At 39.7% G+C, this 18,817-nt stretch overlaps 1 protein-coding gene across 1 annotated transcript in view; it reads right to left on the bottom strand.

The window, feature by feature from the left end:
- Positions 1 to 6,093: 6,093 nt before the first annotated feature.
- Positions 6,094 to 18,817, bottom strand: part of LOC124120995 (golgin IMH1-like) — an 87,591-nt gene continuing 74,867 nt past the window's right edge. Inside the window, exons 21-23 of the mRNA XM_048395631.1 lie at positions 7,439 to 7,522; positions 7,012 to 7,086; positions 6,094 to 6,635 (exon numbers count right to left, since the gene is read on the bottom strand). Of these exons, the coding sequence (XP_048251588.1) occupies positions 6,238 to 6,635; positions 7,012 to 7,086; positions 7,439 to 7,522 (557 nt within the window). The 3' untranslated portion in view covers positions 6,094 to 6,237. The remainder of the gene's footprint in view (positions 6,636 to 7,011; positions 7,087 to 7,438; positions 7,523 to 18,817) is intronic.

Below are 18,817 nucleotides of genomic sequence, written 5' to 3'. Positions count from 1 at the left end.
CTGACAGGGGATAACAAGGATGTGCACCAGTAGTGGATGTGTATGTTCTGCAGCTGTTATACATCAGGTGTTGAGACTGACAGGGAATAACAAGGATGTGCACCAGTAGTGGATGTGTATGTTCTGCAGCTGTTATACATCAGGTGTTGAGACTGACAGGGAATAACAAGGATGTGCACCAGTAGTGGATGTGTATGTTCTGCAGCTGTTATACATCAGGTGTTGAGACTGGCCGGGGATAACAAGGATGTGCACCAGTAGTGGATGTGTATGTTCTGTAGCTGTTATACATCAGGTGCTGAGACTGACAGGAAATAAGAAGGATGTGCACCAGTAGTGGATGTGTATGTTCTGTAGATGTTATACATCAGGTGTTGAGACTGACAGGAAATAACAAGGATGTGCACCAGTAGTGGATGTGTATGTTGTGCAGCTGTTATACATCATGTGTTGAGCCTGACGGAATAACAAGGAGGTGCACCAGTAGTGGATGTGTATGTTCTGTAGCTGTTATACATCAGGTGTTGAGACTGACAGGGAATAACAAGGATGTGCACCAGTAGTGGATGTGTATGTTCTGTATCTGTTATACATCAGGTGCTGAGACTGACAGGGAATAACAAGGATGTGCACCAGTAGTGGATGTGTATGTTGTGCAGCTGTTATACATCAGGTGTTGAGACTGACAGGAAATAACAAGGATGTGCACCAGTAGTTGATGTGTATGTTGTGCAGCTGTTATACATCAGGTGTTGAGACTGACAGGGAATAACAAGGATGTGCACCAGTAGTGGATGTGTATGTTCTGTAGCTGTTATACATCAGGTGTTGAGACTGACAGGGAATAACAAGGATGTGCACCAGTAGTGGATGTGTATGTTCTGTAGCTGTTATACATCAGGTGTTGAGACTGACAGGGAATAACAAGGATGTGCACCAGTAGTGGATGTGTATGTTCTGTAGCTGTTATACATCAGGTGTGGAGACTGACAGGGAATAACAAGGATGTGCACCAGTAGTGGATGTGTATGTTCTGTAGCTGTTATACATCAGGTGTTGAGACTGACAGGGAATAACAAGGTTGTGCACCAGTAGTGGATGTGTATGTTCTGCAGCTGTTATACATCAGGTGTTGAGACTGACAGGGAATAACAAGGATGTGCACCAGTAGTGGATGTGTATGTTCTGTAGCTGTTATACATCAGGTGTGGAGACTGACAGGGAATAACATGGATGTGCACTAGTAGTGGATGTTCTGTAGCTGTTTTACATCAGGTGCTGAGACTGACAGGGAAGAACAAGGATGTGCACCAGTAGTGGATGTGGATGTTCTGTAGCTGTTATACATCAGGTATTGAGACTGACAGGGAATAACAAGGATGTGCACTAGTAGTGAATGTGTATGTTCTGTAGCTGTTATACATCAGGTATTGAGACTGACAGGGAATAACACGGATGTGCACCAGTAGTGGATGTGTATGTTCTGTAGCTGTTATACATCAGGTATTGAGACTGACAGGGAATAACACGGATGTGCACCAGTAGTGGATGTGTATGTTCTGTAGCTGTTATACATCAGGTATTGAGACTGACAGGGAATAACAAGGATGTGCACCAGTAGTGGATGTGTATGTTCTGTAGCTGTTATACATCAGGTATTGAGACTGACAGGGAATAACAAGGATGTGCACCAGTAGTGGATGTGTATGTTGTGTAGCTGTTATACATCAGGTATTGAGACTGACAGGGAATAACAAGGATGTGCACCAGTAGTGGATGTGTATGTTCTGTAGCTGTTATACACCAGGTGCTGAGACTGACAGGGAATAACAAGGATGTGCACCAGTAGTGGATGTGTATGTTCTGCAGCTGTTATACATCAGGTGTTGAGACTGACAGGGAATAACAAGGATGTGCACCAGTAGTGGATGTGTATGTTATGTAGCTGTTATACATCAGGTGTTGAGACTGACAGGGAATAACAAGGATGTGCACCAGTAGTGGATGTGTATGTTCTGTAGCTGTTATACACCAGGTGTTGAGACTGACAGGGAATAACAAGGATGTGCACCAGTAGTGGATGTGTATGTTCTGTAGCTGTTATACATCAGGTGTGGAGACTGACAGGGAATAACATGGATGTGCACTAGTAGTGGATGTTCTGTAGCTGTTTTACATCAGGTGCTGAGACTGACAGGGAATAACAAGGATGTGCACCAGTAGTGGATGTGGATGTTCTGTAGCTGTTATACAGCAGGTATTGAGACTGACAGGGAATAACAAGGATGTGCACCAGTAGTGGATATGTATGTTCTGTAGCTGTTATACATCAGGTGTTGAGACTGACAGGGAATAACAAGGATGTGCACCAGTAGTGGATGTGTATGTTCTGTAACTGTTATACATCAGGTGAAAACTAAGATCTGATCTTAATGAGATAGGCAACCGATTGACCATTTTGTTTATAAACAAGTGATAACTTCCGTGACGCCGAATATACACTTACCCCAGCTAATTATTATTGCCTCGTCAATTTGAATTCTACTTCGAATCAACTATCATGTAATTGGTACAGTAGGAATGTAAGGGGGAAGTTGGGTGATTTTATAAAAGTGGTTCCAATGTTGGTACGCCACGCAAGCTTAGCGCGATAGTGATTTTATGTTTGTTTGCAATCTCGATCCAATCTGATTAAACAAAGAAAAAGGTAAATTCCAGAGCTCGAGATGAGCTGTGTATTTGCGTAAACACGCATTAAATAAACTTAAATACGCAGACAATTCAAATTCTAGCGTATCAAATACGCAACAAAAACCATAAATATGCTCTTTAAGTAAAATTTATGCTCATAACTATTAGATAAAACGATTGCATATCTTACAACTGTAAGATAACATGATTGTGTATCAGCCGATCGCCAAATTCACTTAACGTCCGTTACATTCGGAAAAGCTTTTTCGACAAACTGATAGATGCCAAATGAAAAGCACATCGTGCCTCGTCAGAATACGTTATACATATTGTATCTTAAAACTTGTGGATACGCAATCAACATTACCCGCTGGATGCCGAGTTTTCTTGTCTGACGCACATTTTCCTAAGATCGGAAAAGTGAAGGTTGTGCGACAATTGCGCTCATGCGGGACTGGATTTACCTCCGGCTATAAGATTACACAGAGGATTATATTTCCTATCTGATGGTGTTAATTTAACTGCAGATATTACGCCGGTTTCAACAAAAGATTCTGCTAAATGTTGTCCGAACAATTATTCAGGAAATTTCGCCGCTTTTTATCTAACAATGGTAAAAGTACTGTGCAACGTTTTTTGTTTTATTTAGCAGCTTTACAGAAACTGTGAGCGAACAAAATTCTGCCTAATATCTGAACGACATAAATATATATCAAAAGAGTTATATGCGTATGTATAAGGACATACATTCAATGCAAAAAGTAGCCTGCCGTAAATGACGAAAACTGCTTTTTCTCTATGACGTCAAAAGGCGGCAGAGAGGTTACACACGTAAAAAGAAAAGTGGGCATAACTCAGCTATGCTTAGTTCCAGTTTATTTAAACTCAGGTCACCTGGTGAGAATTAGCTGTGGGTAGGGACAGTATATTTTCATTTTATTTACGAGTAACCAAACTGTATACTCCCTTATATTACCGTAAGAAATGAAGAAAATGTACTTCATAAAAAAAGAATCAATAGCGAAATGAATGGCCCTATCTAAGCTGTAAATTAGTCCTTAGATTACAACTTTCTTCTGACTGTGCAAGTGTAATTTAGCTTATGTTGCACCATTATTAATGGAGCACTAGCCTTGTGATCAAATGTAATGAAATACTAAAACAATGACACCATTCTATTTGACGTCATGGCTGGTTTTATGTCTTTGACAACGTCGGAGAAAGACGACACTGGTTTTTTGATTGATATATATAGCTCCTCTAATTACTTTTTACACTTCTCGGAGAAATAAAGTAAACAGTTTAATGTCCTGTGATCACAATATTTAGAAAAAGATGAACCTTGAGATTATATAATGCAAAACGAGAGAAATTATTCGTCAAACGTTTGTGACAACGCGCACCTGTGAATCGTGAGATATCACTGTTATGCATATCTAAGGACCTAAAAAAACAATTCCAAGACCAAGACAATTTTCCGGGAAATGTGTGCGTATATTTAACGAAAATTATTATCCATTTGGTTAAATTAATATATTCAGTTTTAATTTTAAAATAAAATGAAACGGCTATTCATTGAAATTGTTTATATGAATTTATAATATTGACCATTACACTCCCCACAAATACGTACATGTTGCAGTTACATTTACATTTCACCTTGTAACACTTGTCCAAAGGAAAGAAATATCGTAGTCGACACTATAAACTAATCAATTCCTTATGTAAACAATGTTCAAACAAACACGAGATTATCGAAGGTTCATTCATACATGTTGTGGCCTATATTTACGTATGATACCATATACTACTATATACTACATCACACTTGAAACTGTAAACAACAGGATACAATGATCGTGTGTGCTTTCATTCAAGGGCCTTCCCCTTAAGAAATTACCAAATATGTACAACAATGTTGACTTATGACATCACTACTGGTGACTGACTTTTACAAATTGACGTGTTCACTTACAACAGTACGCGGGATTGTACGAGGTGGCTTTCGTTGATTCACGGATCGTATATACATACATGTGACCTGTAAGTAATCAGAAACATTCTGACAATCTGTTTACTGTTATTTGTTGTTATATTTTCATTGAAACCAACGGAAATAGTCAGAAATTCCGATAAATACCGTTGTCATTGTGCGTGATATTGCGTCAGTCATGGCGTCACACTGGACGGTAGCTTTGACAATTTCTGTTGAAAATATCAAATCATAGCGATGTATAAATTTTTAATTCCCTAATTCTTCCTATGATTCTCTTCAGATGCATATCCTGAACGAATAGACGAATGGATAGCTCAAAATAGGGGGAAACGCTACGCTGTAAAATATGTATTTTGCTTTGTTTACATTTCGAACCAGTGCAGTGTTTCGAGCACAGCGGTGTTTTCACACCTAACCTAATTTGTTTGATTTGATCTCGCCACTTTGTATTGGTGACAGAGACCATGTGTCATTTGATTCTAAAATGTATGAGGAATTCAAGGATGTATGTATCACAGCTGAGTTTGAAATACGTGTAATGTTACAGGCGTTTCATTACCGGTACATGTGAAACGTAATTTTGTAAACACTATCTTATATGGCAGAAAGTTCACAGTATACAAAACTGTGAAGTGTTTCTGCGTGGCTGATGTATTTTGAATTTTATTCGACTTCCAAGTGAGGTTTGAAAAGGAGAGACATATATATCCCTCTGGCATCCTGCCCCTGGGTGAAAAACAACAAATAACCCAAACCCTATCTATAGCTCTGAACTCATCTGGGGAATCTGGTCAGTCGTAAGACGAGAGTGTAAAGAAGGTGTCACGCGCTGGGAAGTAGCTTGATTGAAATGGTGAAACGTGAGCGAGAAAATAAATATCTCGACAATCAGAAATATTTCTTTTTAAATTTCAGCAGCAATAATATGCAACATATCTCCATTTGTTAATCTATATCGCCAACATGAGGCCTGTGCTGTACTTGCATATGTCGTGAAGCCAGCATTGTGCTGCCCTGTGAATTACCGATATCGTATTTAGCAGAGAAAACAGCCGGCAGCTTTAGTGTTAAGACCTAAGCCGGAATGCCGTGACGTCATCGACAGTGTGACGTCACTGTCATTGTACATTTGGCGCCACGTCAGCTGGGCGAACCTCGTCAGCTGGGCGAACCTCGTCTGGGTCTGACGTCACCGAGTGCAGCGAGATGTAAACAAACAGGTTTTTGTGTGTTTTTCACGATTAATTACAAACTTATGGCGTAAAACTAACACAGAAATATATAACGACATGCATGAGTATATCACGAGGTGCGGTGCTTACATACCAATCACACATCATCTCTATTTACACTCAGTTAACCTGATGATGCGAAGTTCCAAACACAACAAATGACAAAATGTCTGATAAAGTTTTTACAAGTTTTATTCATCTCTCAAAACAACAAACAGTTTCACGTAAATAAAGACATATGTACACACGACGACGTGAACGGCACACCACGTCACTGTCAGGTCTCCCCCCACCGTCCACACAAACACGACACTGACGTCACTGAGCGCCGCGGGACACGAGGAGATCCAACAGTCGCGTACGTCCCCCGAGTCTCGCCAGGTCGGCCGCCGTCCGCCCGTCGTTGTCCCTGGCGTCGATGTCCACCACGTGCAGAGACAGCACAAACTTCACCGTCTCCATGTCTCCTCTCATACAGGCGTAGTGAAGGGTGTTGCGACCGTACCCGTCCACCAGTGACACATCGGCCCCTTCACTCACCAGGAGCTCCACCACGTCTCTCTGTCCCCACCATGCTGCAATCATCACCGGTGTCTGCCTCCATCCCCACCTACAGTCGACGTCCACGCCCTGAGACAGGATCCGCTTCACCTCCTCCAGGTTCCCGGCCCAGCTGGCGACATGGAGGTCCTTGCAGCCTGCTGGTGATGGAGTCGCTGTAACACAAAGTAAACTCTGTACACTTCCAGACACCCTCGTCATACATCTACATGGTTCACACCTCAACGTGGTGACACTTGACACGGTACGACATCAACCACTTCCAACATGGCTGACAACACAAGGATCAAGGGGAAGGACGACAGCTGGTTCATGTAATCAAGGATTATGTGGTCAATGTTTAAAATCTTTCTGTCACATCCAGTAGTTGTAACATTATTCTGTGTGGCTGGCGAGTGTTAACGTTTGATGGACTGAACTGGTTTATGTCAGCCTGTTTGTTGTTTTACGCCGTACTCAGCAATATTCCAGCTATATGACGGGTTAATCGTAGAAACTGTTTGAATGAAGGTTTGAGGAGTGAACTACCACCTGCTTGGTTCTTCGCTGGGTGCCGCCAAACTCTTTCGCTCGGACTCGATGTCACTCGACTCTGGTCACTGGAGGCTGAAACACAGAATATGATGTTCAGAAATCTATATACATCACATAGGCATTATATATACTGTCGGCAGACACGTTATTGCCATTCGACAAATTGGGATTGTTGTTCATCGACGCTGCGTGTCTATACACGTTTATTGGATTGAGTTTTATGGTAGAACTATGAGTGCAATTGGCGACTTGTTTGAAATTAAGAAGATAATATTGGATTGAATTTATCAACCTGTTAATTGAAGAGACTGTTTATATGCAGGGTTGTGGGGTTTCCGGCTAATTTGTTACGTGATGATGTGGCCACACCTGCACAAAGTCGGACAGTGACAGTATCTACCACATGCTGGCTTCTCCCACCTACCATGTTGATCAGACTCTTGTGTCGTCAGTTGGTAATGTGAAACGCTCTCGCTCTGGCTCGGGATATTACTCGGTTCAGTCGAGGCTGAAACAAAGAATATGCTGTTCAGAAATACTTGCCACAGACATTTGCGTTTTGCACAAATGTGTTGCCTTTTAAGATATTCACGGAAGAATTAGATTACAATACATTTGTTATATCAGAGGTAAAACTACACCTAGTTTAGTGACTGACAAATCCCTTCAATCAGATTTAGATTTAGATTGTTGCTCATCTGCGTTGCGTGTCTTTTAAGAAAAAAAACACACTTCCGAGTCCAATTTCTAAACTTTGAATCTAAGTGTATTAAGCTGTGCACTGTTATTGTTATTCAATTTTGGGACCCAAACATGCAACATACATTAAACATTACTGTCACTTCACTCAAAGTAAAATCAAATCTAAAACTAAAAGGAAAAACATAATTTGTAATTCGTTATATTGGTAAACCCCGTAATGTTTGAAACAGCTATAGGCCTAGAAACTAACTGGTTTAGTCCAAAGATCCTTACACTGATAACATGTAGCAAAACCCTTAATAAAGGCAGTTTGGCAAGGACTATAGAATCAGTGCCAATTTCTCACACTGAGTTTTAACATCAGCTATCTAAATGTTTCTTCTCATAATTTCAATTGATGGAATGATTAGTATTTAGTTTGAATTCATTAATCGTGGGTGGAATTGTTATCACATGGTTATTTCGTTGCAGCATAATATCAATAGCAAACCTTGATGGTACATGCAGGTCAAATACTGAACATTGCGTTCTGAGTTTCACTGCCTTCTTTGTTATTCCTGTGTATTCAAATAGTACCTGGGTAGTTGTTGTCTGTGGGACCCAATGCACACCGGATTATATTTTAACCAGAAAAATATGGCTCCCACCAGTGTTTTATGGAGATTTTTTTTTATGAATTTTAACGTCTATTTTTAATTTTATTTCGATAATGGATATTTTACACACATAGAAAAGTGGCTTCTCTTTGTCCATATTGCATCTGACAGTTGTTGCAGAAACTCTAAAATAACACTGGAATAACAGTACTACATGTAGAGTGTTGTGGCGACCTATGGTAAAATTATTTGTTGTTCCACTCACTTAAAGAGAATTGTCGAGTTACCATGCTGATTACGAGGATATTTAATCAGATTTTGCAGCTTAACCATGACGACACCTGTCAGCAACGTGCCAGCCAAACGCGTATTTTAACATCTTTTGGAAAAAGAAATGACACACTGCCAAATTGTTTGTTATTATACAAGTTAATGTCAAAAGGTACAAATTCAACGCTTTCCAAGCTGTGCTGGTGACATTCAAGGCTTTTCAATACATAAACTAAAAACCAAGGCTTTTCAAGAGTGACCTTCACATTCAAGGCCTTTTCAAGCCTGTATGAAGTCTGATTATGTAGATCTAATTAAAGTGATTATTTTACGCAGATATATAGGCCTATATATCGTTTGGTGTGTCGGGGTATACCATGTTTGTTATTTTCGTTAATTCCTTTAATAATCAAACCTAAACATACGACATGATACAGATTAATATGTCAGTGATGTAACAACGAGCAACAGGTCTACTTGATTCAGCGCGTGTACAACACAGTTGTAGGCCTAAATCCGGATCAGGCAAACTATTTGTAGCACTGCCATAATTTAAACATACCGAGTGTTGCCGACAGTATGGCAATCATAACAGCTCAGCTTACTATCTGAGGCAAACACTGTTGCCGACACAACAGTACTTCATGTTTTTACTGTGTTTGGTTTAAAATGAATAAGGCTTACAAACATAATGGAAATAGACGTACATGGTGACAAAGACTGAAATGGCGACTACCAGAGGGAATTTCAGCTATTCTATGATTCAGAACAACTTTTTAAAAAATATGAACGAACAATACATCCAACACTTGACTGGCCCGAATTAGAACAGTCTCATTTCGTTTGCTCGTTTTCAATTGCTATCAGTTCAAAGGTTGACACCTACAGGCATATATTCCTATCGGTTGAAACGCCATGTTGAAATGTTTACATCCAGACATTTGTTGATCCCCAAAACATTGTGAAGCAAACAACTCATTCATTCATACTGTCGAACATCACTCTATCTACATGTAATAATTCGTCCATCTATGTTCCTAAAGGATTATTAAAGTATAAACTGATAAACTTACCAAACCGATTTCGTCCTAACACAAGCGACACGCCTCACTAACAGTCATGAAATGCCCTGACCGGCGACACAGCGACCGAGAAGGTGCAAACTATGACGTCACTGTGACGTGTCGGGAGCATGGCATAGTTTGGCGCTAGGCTGCTTGTGGAGATCAACCTCTAGTGACACTACACCAGCTAAGCCGAAAACCTTAATATCCATCCAGCCACCATTCTAAGATTAATACAATGTGGTGTGATATACTGTAAGTCTTCCTAATACATTTATATATGTTTACATTAAATTTGTTAATTAATGTCTAGAAAGTAAAAAATAATTGTTCTTAAAATTAGGGAAGTAAGGTCGAATCGTCAAATGTTTTTTTCTATCTAGACGGATGTCAGACAGGCTTGAAATTAACGAGATTGCATCAATACATTCAAATATCACAAGGAATAATAATGAATTGAAAATGACTCAGTGATTTTCATGATTGTATTATGTACACATTACAGGAACGTCATTGCTGACAGTTTAATGGAAAGCGGCCTTAGCGACGTTGTATCGTTTCAGATTACATGCTAAGGTCCATATTGAAACCTACTACATGTTTCAAGCAAATACCTCATGATTGTGCATAAAATGTTTGATTAAAACTAAAAATTCTGATTAAATGATGCTGTTCGTAAAATAAATGTCACGTCACGTTTAAATTATCTGTGCAAGGGTTAGTTGGTTGTATTTCATGCATTATATCTATGGCTGTACTTTATGTGAACATTTGTGTGGAAAGATTAAATGCATTTATATGTAAACAAATAATATTAACGTGAACAATAATTGGGAGAGAAGAAATTAATCATTTGCAATCAAATCTGTTTAAACAACGGCCAGTTCATTCATCGCAATGAAAGCGACAAAAGCCTTTCAATATTCATAAGCAATCTCTGCTATAAGCAGGGTCGATTGCACAATTCCGACTACATCATGGGCTTGTGGTTATGAATCACGATTCACGTGATGATACGAGGTGTTCGCAAAAAGTTGAGCGTATCCTGCCCAACCGATGGCACTCGTCACAAACACATACAAAGGAAAGTAAATTGTTCACCTGCAAAAACACGCGTACAATCGTTTTGGGTTTGTAAATGCTATTGTCCTGTATTCGATGCACACATATAGTTTAGGTTGAGGGACAAATTTATGTCTTCTAGTGGAACTCAGTGCCTAAAATTGCGGTTAAATTTGTCAACAGTTAATTTCTTCGAGCCACCTGTTAAAGTGTATTTGAGTATCCTACATAATTTCCATGGGTAGACAAGGCCCAATATCAGTTGTGATCGTTTTTAAAATGGCGTCATAGTTTAACTTGGGCTTGATCAAAGAGCTGTATTTCATTAACGACAGCACTTGTGGCTGTCAAATGTAAGTACTGTCTTTGACTTTCATCTCATTTCATGCGTTTTGAGATGTTGTAACTGCAGGCAGGGTAAGTAACAGTCTTTTGGTATGCATAGTTGTAAGTTCCATAGACTTGTGACGTATTACAAGGAAACGTACAGTCTCTATAGCGCCATTGTCTAAGTATCCCTTTACCGTAGTCAACAGGCAAACTGTGTTCCACGGCTGTCGTCCACATATACAACGGGTGGCGATATTGGTATGCATGCATCTTCACATCTTGCACTTATGTCTTTCAATGACGTGTGAAAAATGTTGCGCCGTCGTTCATTTAAAAACCTACGTATCCTTACCAAATTCAGTCATGTGATGTGCGTGATGGTCACGTGGCAATCACGTCGTCTGCTAATGTTCGGAAATCTTTTACGGTACGATGTGGAAACCTGATGGGGAAACCTGATGGGGAAACCTGATGATCTTTGTGAATCGGGCGGAAACGTAATTCTAAAGCAGTATCAGAACGGCGAAAATTGTTCAAAGGTTGCAACGAGCTTGTCATTCTTCGAAACACTGTCTTATAGTCAGCAGGGTCGAGTTGAAAATACTCCTCGAACTGGTCGTGAGTGGACATCGACCTGCCGTAATAAACGCAACGTTTGCTGTCAGTTTAAATCAATAGGGTCCCGCACTTGCAGGACATGTCTGCCACATATAATGACAATTGAGTCCAATCTGGGCGAAAACAATTGTGTCTGCGTCTAGAGGTGAGCCGGCGAAGAATATCGCCCCCGGTGTTTGTGTCTCTGTCATCAGCCCCGTGTTAGTTTGAAGGTGTGGGTCTGCAGTACATGGCACGGTGTTGTATGTTTAGTATTGCTTATTTTCAAAATCTATACTAAACATGATATTTGGGTTTAGATGGATGCACCCAGGAATCGAACCTAGTCACAACAGTTACAAATGCTCAAACACACGTCTGTAAAGAAGGAGATTAGCCTTTTGGTTAAAGGGTCCTCGGATATCTGAAGTTTGATGTATTAAGTATATAGACGTCGTTACAACATTATTGTGAAATATGATATTGATTTACCAAGCGTCGTTTGTCATAAGGGATGTCAGTGCGGTTGGGTAGCCTAGTATTTAAAGCTTACGCCCGTCACACCGAAGACCCGCGTTCGATTCCCGACATAGGTACAACGTGTGAAGTCCATTTTTGGTGTCCCCCGCCGTGATATTGCTGGAATATTGCTACAAGCGGCGTTAAACCGTACTCACTCTTAAAAGGGATATCACGAGTGAGGTTTTGTTTGACGCCGCTTTGAACGGTTTTTCGGTAATATCACAGCGTGTGAGTCTTGATGTGGGGGAAAATCCCCAAGTGATACATGTGTATAGTGCGATCATAAAGTTTACTGGCACGCCTAGGGGACGCGACTCTGCACAGCAAATAGCGCCGCCTAAAACGACTGGGATGACCGTATCAACCCATCGATTTGAATAATTGTTGGTGCCCGCAATCAAATGAAATAGATTACAAAGAGTTTTTTTTACTTACTGTTGAAACACGTTGGTTTAAAAAAAACGACACCCACAACAACAAATGATTTTATTTTCTAACGAAACGATCCAAAATTTGTTTTCATTCTCAGTAAAGCAAGAATTTGTACTTTGGTTATAGAATCATTTGAGATGAAAAGAGCCCACTTGAAAATAAGTTTAAGTATTTCTGCGAAAACGTAGATTAATTCACTAAATACAACGCAACAATGCACTCTTCTACCCAGAGCTCAAACTGGTAAATCTGACACAGGCCAGAGAGATGTAATTCCTCAAATCTTATTCAACAAATTTCGTATGTTCTTCACATGTTTCATTTTTGACAAGTCAACACATTTAGTGAAACATGTGTCATAAAATGGTTAACTTTCAATAACAGAGACGTTTATGTTCAATGTATGAGTCTATACTGAAGATGTGCAAATGAACAAACTCAAGTCTGCTCACATGTCAGTCACAGCTTCGAACAAAGGGCAACGTCATCATCGGAAATGGAAAAGACAAGCGTGATCAGTTCACAGGGTTTCACACTAGAGATCTATACGGAATTACGTTATTGTTCACATTTGACATGTTTTGGGCACCACGGCGTTTTCGAATGATTTGTACCGGAACTGTTCACTTTGAGTGATCAGGGCGTGCAGTCGTGTATGTTCATTCATGAACAAGCACCTTCGGAAGCCAGGTCACAAAATACGCGTTGAATCCATAGTAAGTCGTAGATATCTGTCCAGATAAATAAGCTGACTTCATTTCACCAAGCTTAACATTTTATACCTTAAATCAAATATTGAAAGTCGCGAAAGTGGTCGGGTGCGTCACGCTCATAGGGACCCTCGATCTATCGTTTGTTGATTGGTTGGTTTGTTGTTAAACGCTGCACTCAGCAATATTCATGCTACATGACGGCGGTCTGTAAATAACCCAGTCTAGACCCGATCCCGTTAGTCGCCTTTTACGACAAGCATCTTTCGGTACTCGTACATTGCACAGCTCGTGTATATAATGTCTGTAGTAGCTCTATGCAAAACTAATACAGAATGCTAATCGAATTTAATGCATATGACGATATTGTTTGGTTTAATAAAATGTGTGTAAATGTTTTTCGCTTTCATGGGATTCCTTCAGTTCTGCCTTGTAGTTGTAAAAGTGACTGACGTGCTTTTTCTGAAATCAGAGCAGACTGGTGCAAGCCTTTCGGTGTGCTTGACATATTGTTTTACATAATTATATAGATATGCTACTACAACAGCAACAGCTGTGCAAGGGGTACAACTACCACAGCGAGGGTTTCATGTCCACCCCAAAGAATTCCCAAGGCCACCCTAAGGCCATTTCTACCATATTGACGAGCGTTTCAGTTTGACAGGTCACACTTGCTTGCAAGTGCTTACATGTACATGAATTCAAAGCCGGGTATATAATAAGTACATGTAAATGAATTAAGTTTTCATTATTAGGCATTATTTATCAATCAAGTACAGCCATTAGTCTCCTACTTAACTTAAACCTAACTCTGTATTCGTGATTCTGTCTGCATAGAAGACAAGTAATACATAATACAACATCATACAGTCTTTGATTTGTATGTTTTCGTGTAAACTGTGTTTTGTAAAATAATATTAGTACATGTCTTCTAAGAGGAGTCCAGCAGCAGTGCCTTTACATTGTAATACTTGTGCATTACCTAGCAGAATCGACATAACGTTCGAGAGAGTAATGGTTAGTTGACAGAGTCAAGCTGACTGGGGAGTCGTTTTAGGCATCGCGGCTGGACTCCCTAGTCCAAACGAATCCAACCCCAGAAAGATTTTGCAAGTGTAGAAAGATCATGTTCGATTGTATCTCTAAAGTTGTGAAAAGTAAACACCAAAGTGTGGCCTGACGAAACCAGTTCGAGTCTTGGGCAATGGCGCAAAGGAGAGTTGGCTTGTGACAAGTATAAATACCAGAGTTGATGATTCCGACTTCCTCTGTACAACAGCCGGGTTCCATGGCCCCTTTCACAAAGCGATCTTAGGACTAAGTTGATTGTACGCGATCTTAAATTGTTGTGACGCACCCCTCCGGACCAACTTAGAATCGTTCAAATTGATCTTAAAACTCATGGTGCCTGGCCGTCAGCTGGCTTTGCATACCGCTCAGTGCCGCACTGTGATGACACCTTGCTCAAAATAAAGCTAAATCTTTTCCTGTCATATTTTGTTCGCAAATCCAACTTTACAACAGTGTTTAAACCTAGGTATATAAATGTGTGTTTGTTGTTTAACGCCGTACTCAGCAATATTCAAGCTATAATCGTGTCTGGACCAGACAATCGAGTGACTTACATCATGAGCATCGATCCACGCAATAGGGATACGATGACATGCATCAACCAAGTCAGTCTTGACCACCCAGTCTTGTTAGTCGCCCCTCACGACAAGCATAGTCACCTTTTACGGCAAGCATGGGTTGCTGAAGACCTATTCTACCCCTGATCTTCACAGGTCATATATACATGGACATTTAAGACATGCATAAAGTATAAACTTCAAGCAAAATTTCCCATTTCATCCCATTCTACAAAGGGAAAGGTTTGAAATAGATAATGATCATAGATAACTGACACGAATTGAATTATTTGTCATAAAAGGAAAAACATAATATGAAACATTTTTTTAAAATATTGAACTTCGACAATAAAACTAGCTAAATGCTGGAGCATGTTTCGAAGTTCCTGGAGTGTCTGTGGAACATGTGGTTGACGTCGAAGGCGCCGATCCATCTCATCCAACATGTGCTCGATTGGTGAGAGATCAGGGGAGCGAGCCGGCGAGGGGATGACATTCATATTTGTTGAAGAGATTTCGGAACAAGTCGATCCATATAAGGCCGGGCGTTGTCATGTTGAAAGGTTATGTCTGGGCCATGACGACGCAAACACGATAGAACAACAGGGCCGATGATCTCGTCGCGGTAGCGCTGTCCATTGAGATTTTGCTCTACCAGTATCAAACGGGCCCTCTGTCTTGCTGTAATCCCACCCCATACCATAAAGCTGCCGCCCCCGAACCGATCTCCTTCCATGACACAATGATTGACGTAACGTTCACCTCGACGTAGGTACACTCGAATCCGTCCATCGCTGTGGCTGAGGTGAAAAAAGGAGACACGTCAGTGAATTGAACTTGTCCCCACTGCATGGCCGTCCAGCGTAGACGCTCTCTGCACCAGTGTAGACGTGCTTGACGGTGGTTTCCCGTCAAAATTGGACGTCTGACGGGTCTTCTGGCGACAGCCCCTGCACATCTGATGCGACGACATACGGTTTGTGAAGATATTCGTCGACGGCCAGGGATGCTTCTTGCAGTCACTGTTGCTGGCTGGAATCGATTTCGTAGGTGTGTTGGTCGAATCGAGTTGTCTTAAAGATTATTGGTTATGGGTGGCCTGCCACTCCGAGGATGGTCTCTGACTGCATTCGTCTGTTGCCAACATTGTCATAAACACCAAATGGTGTTTCTGTGGACGTGAAATTGTCTTGCAACATCACGTTGACTTGATCCTGCTTCACGCGTACCAATGGCTAGCCGACGTTCATTTTCGGACAGGCGTGGCATTTCGTAATGTTGAATAATGGCATAATTGTGTTGTTTTTCCGAGTGGTTGTTGTCAGCACGATGCTAAACAATGCATATGGAATCCCGCACATGTTTTTATACCCATTCTTGGGTTGTGAAATGCATGGGGCTTGCATGAAAGACAACTTTTGCATGGAATTCATGCTTTTCTGTGGCAGTTGCGTTTTTATGACTTGATTCCATTCTTGTACTACAATATTGAAAACTAAACTTTACTTGTTTGAAAAATACACTAAATATTGGTGTCACAGGAACTTTTGTTGTTGAGTATATATATATATATATATGTATATATGTATAATATATATATATATATATATATATATATATATATATATATATATATATATATATATATATATATATATATAATGAATACTATTAAAACATCATAGCGAAATCACATTTGTAATATAAACAACTTTCATTCAGAAATCAATTATCTATAATGTGCGTAATTACTATTTATTTGACATTAATATGTGTGGCTAAAACATTGAACAAGCCGCGTTTAATCTTTTTCACTGTATGTCCATTGCAGTCTTGAAAAACAGAAAAAAAACGGTGTCAGTCAAGCAATAGATGGTCTCAATTACTCGTCGTCGGTCACCGTGGAAATCAGTTCAGTCAAAGATAATATTCTACTTCTTCCTCTTATTATTATTATCATTATCATTTAGGAACTGAAACCATGTCTATCCATTATACGACCACGACATCGAACAACACGCGAGGCCACACGCACCTGTCCAGACGACAACCTCACAGCTGTGGGACATCGCCGACCGTCTATTACCCTACACAAATATTACTTATTATTGCAGATTTTAACGTCATTGAACACGCGTTTACAGAATGCTGATGCTACAGAAAACATATTAAATAAAAATTAAAAGCAAGCGATTGACTAATCGAGAGTACACTCTACAACAGTAAATTGTAAATCACATATATGTATTTAATATCCATTGTAGAATGTTTGAAATAAGAACTCTATTGTGTTATGATAATATATTCCATTATCTGAGGCGATTTGTAGTGTGTATTAGACAATCTTTACACTTAGAAATTAGTTATCAATTATCTTTTACAATCACAGCTGTGTCCATCGCTTCGGCTTGGCCATTTAATGTCTACCTGTTGATCATGAACTCCCTGCCCCAAACGTAACTTGTACCTCATTAATATTAACGATCATATATAGTTGTCTTTCCATATGTTAGATTTGAATACTTTCTGTCAAACAGTATCATAAACAGAACGACAATCGTTTTATCTGTGGCGTCGTGCTAAATCGCCCTGACACAGTCGATATAAATACACTCTATCTATGTATTCCAATATAGAAACATCTGCAAAGTACATGTGCTTCATGAAAGAATTGAAACTTAACTTATCTTAAGTATGGAAGTATGCTTCAATTTACAACACGACAGAATGAATGTTTAATGAAGAACTCTTCATTTTGACTTGAATATTGACAAATAAAGTTAATAAAGAAATCATGATTACAGTTCAGAATTTCCTCCCTGTATTTTTATGCCAGAGAATATGCATGGGTGTGTTGTTTAAATTCTTTCGCCTTGAAAAACATCGGGTAAATTGTATTCGACACACACGATGAGAGGTCATTTCAGTACTGTGGAATCACGTGTCTGAGAACGTGTAGTGTTCTGAATCTCAGGCTCGGTCTCGGTTGAAGCGTTCTAAATATGTGTGTAGAACACTTCTGTTCTGGGTCGAGAACATCAACGTTCAGAATATTTTCAGAACACATGGACGCGTTCTAAAAGTGTTACATCCATGTGTTCTGTCTAGTGTTCAGAAGTAGAACATTTGGGTTTAGAGTGTATGCAATACTAGAACAAAAAACTTCCGTTGCAGACTAAACGTTAGTAGTCTTACGCCAATAGCTGTTCAGTGGAGAAAAGTGAACTTTTATTTCATTTCATTGGCTGTCTGATACTGAAGTAGTTACGTGTATATTTAAATTCGCCAATCATTACTGTTGGGAACAGTTTTTTTTGTATTTCAAGGCTGTTTTACCAAGTTTGGATTTACCGGGTTTGGGTTTGTGCCAGACTTTTCACCAAGTTTCAATTCCTCGGTTTTGGTTTGTGCTGTTTAGGATTTTGGCCACTATTTTGGAAACCACGTTTTGTTTGGAAGTTGATAGCTGCGGTTATCAACAAACTTTGACTTTTGTGGGGATTTGAGGCACCAAAATGAACGGAGAATACTTTGTTTGTAGCCAATACATATTATTCTGCAGTTTACATGTTGTAAAAAGGTAAATGTTGTATATGTTATCGGCGAAAGATCTAGATCGTTGTAAGTGCTTAAAATCCGGAAAATCCCACTCTAATATCTATCCTATGTAAACAATGCTGTCGGCATTATGGTGTAACAATATGGTATTTTCATGCTATTTTCACATTTATGTATTATTTCTTTTGTAGATTAATTTAATTTGGTTTGAATTTTATACTTTTAGGCTTTGTTTATTTTATTACAGCTTGTACCAGTAAATGTACCAGTTTCAGTCATTCAGTCAAAGTCAACTTTGTAAACCAGTTCATTCCCTACAACAATTACGATGC

Source organism: Haliotis rufescens, unplaced genomic scaffold, assembly GCF_023055435.1.
Source record: "Haliotis rufescens isolate VD_foot unplaced genomic scaffold, xgHalRufe1.0.p SCAF_14, whole genome shotgun sequence".
Lineage (NCBI taxonomy): Eukaryota > Metazoa > Mollusca > Gastropoda > Lepetellida > Haliotidae > Haliotis > Haliotis rufescens.
The sequence above is the reverse complement of the archived record's forward strand: the minus strand, read 5'-3'. Positions and strand labels throughout refer to the sequence as shown.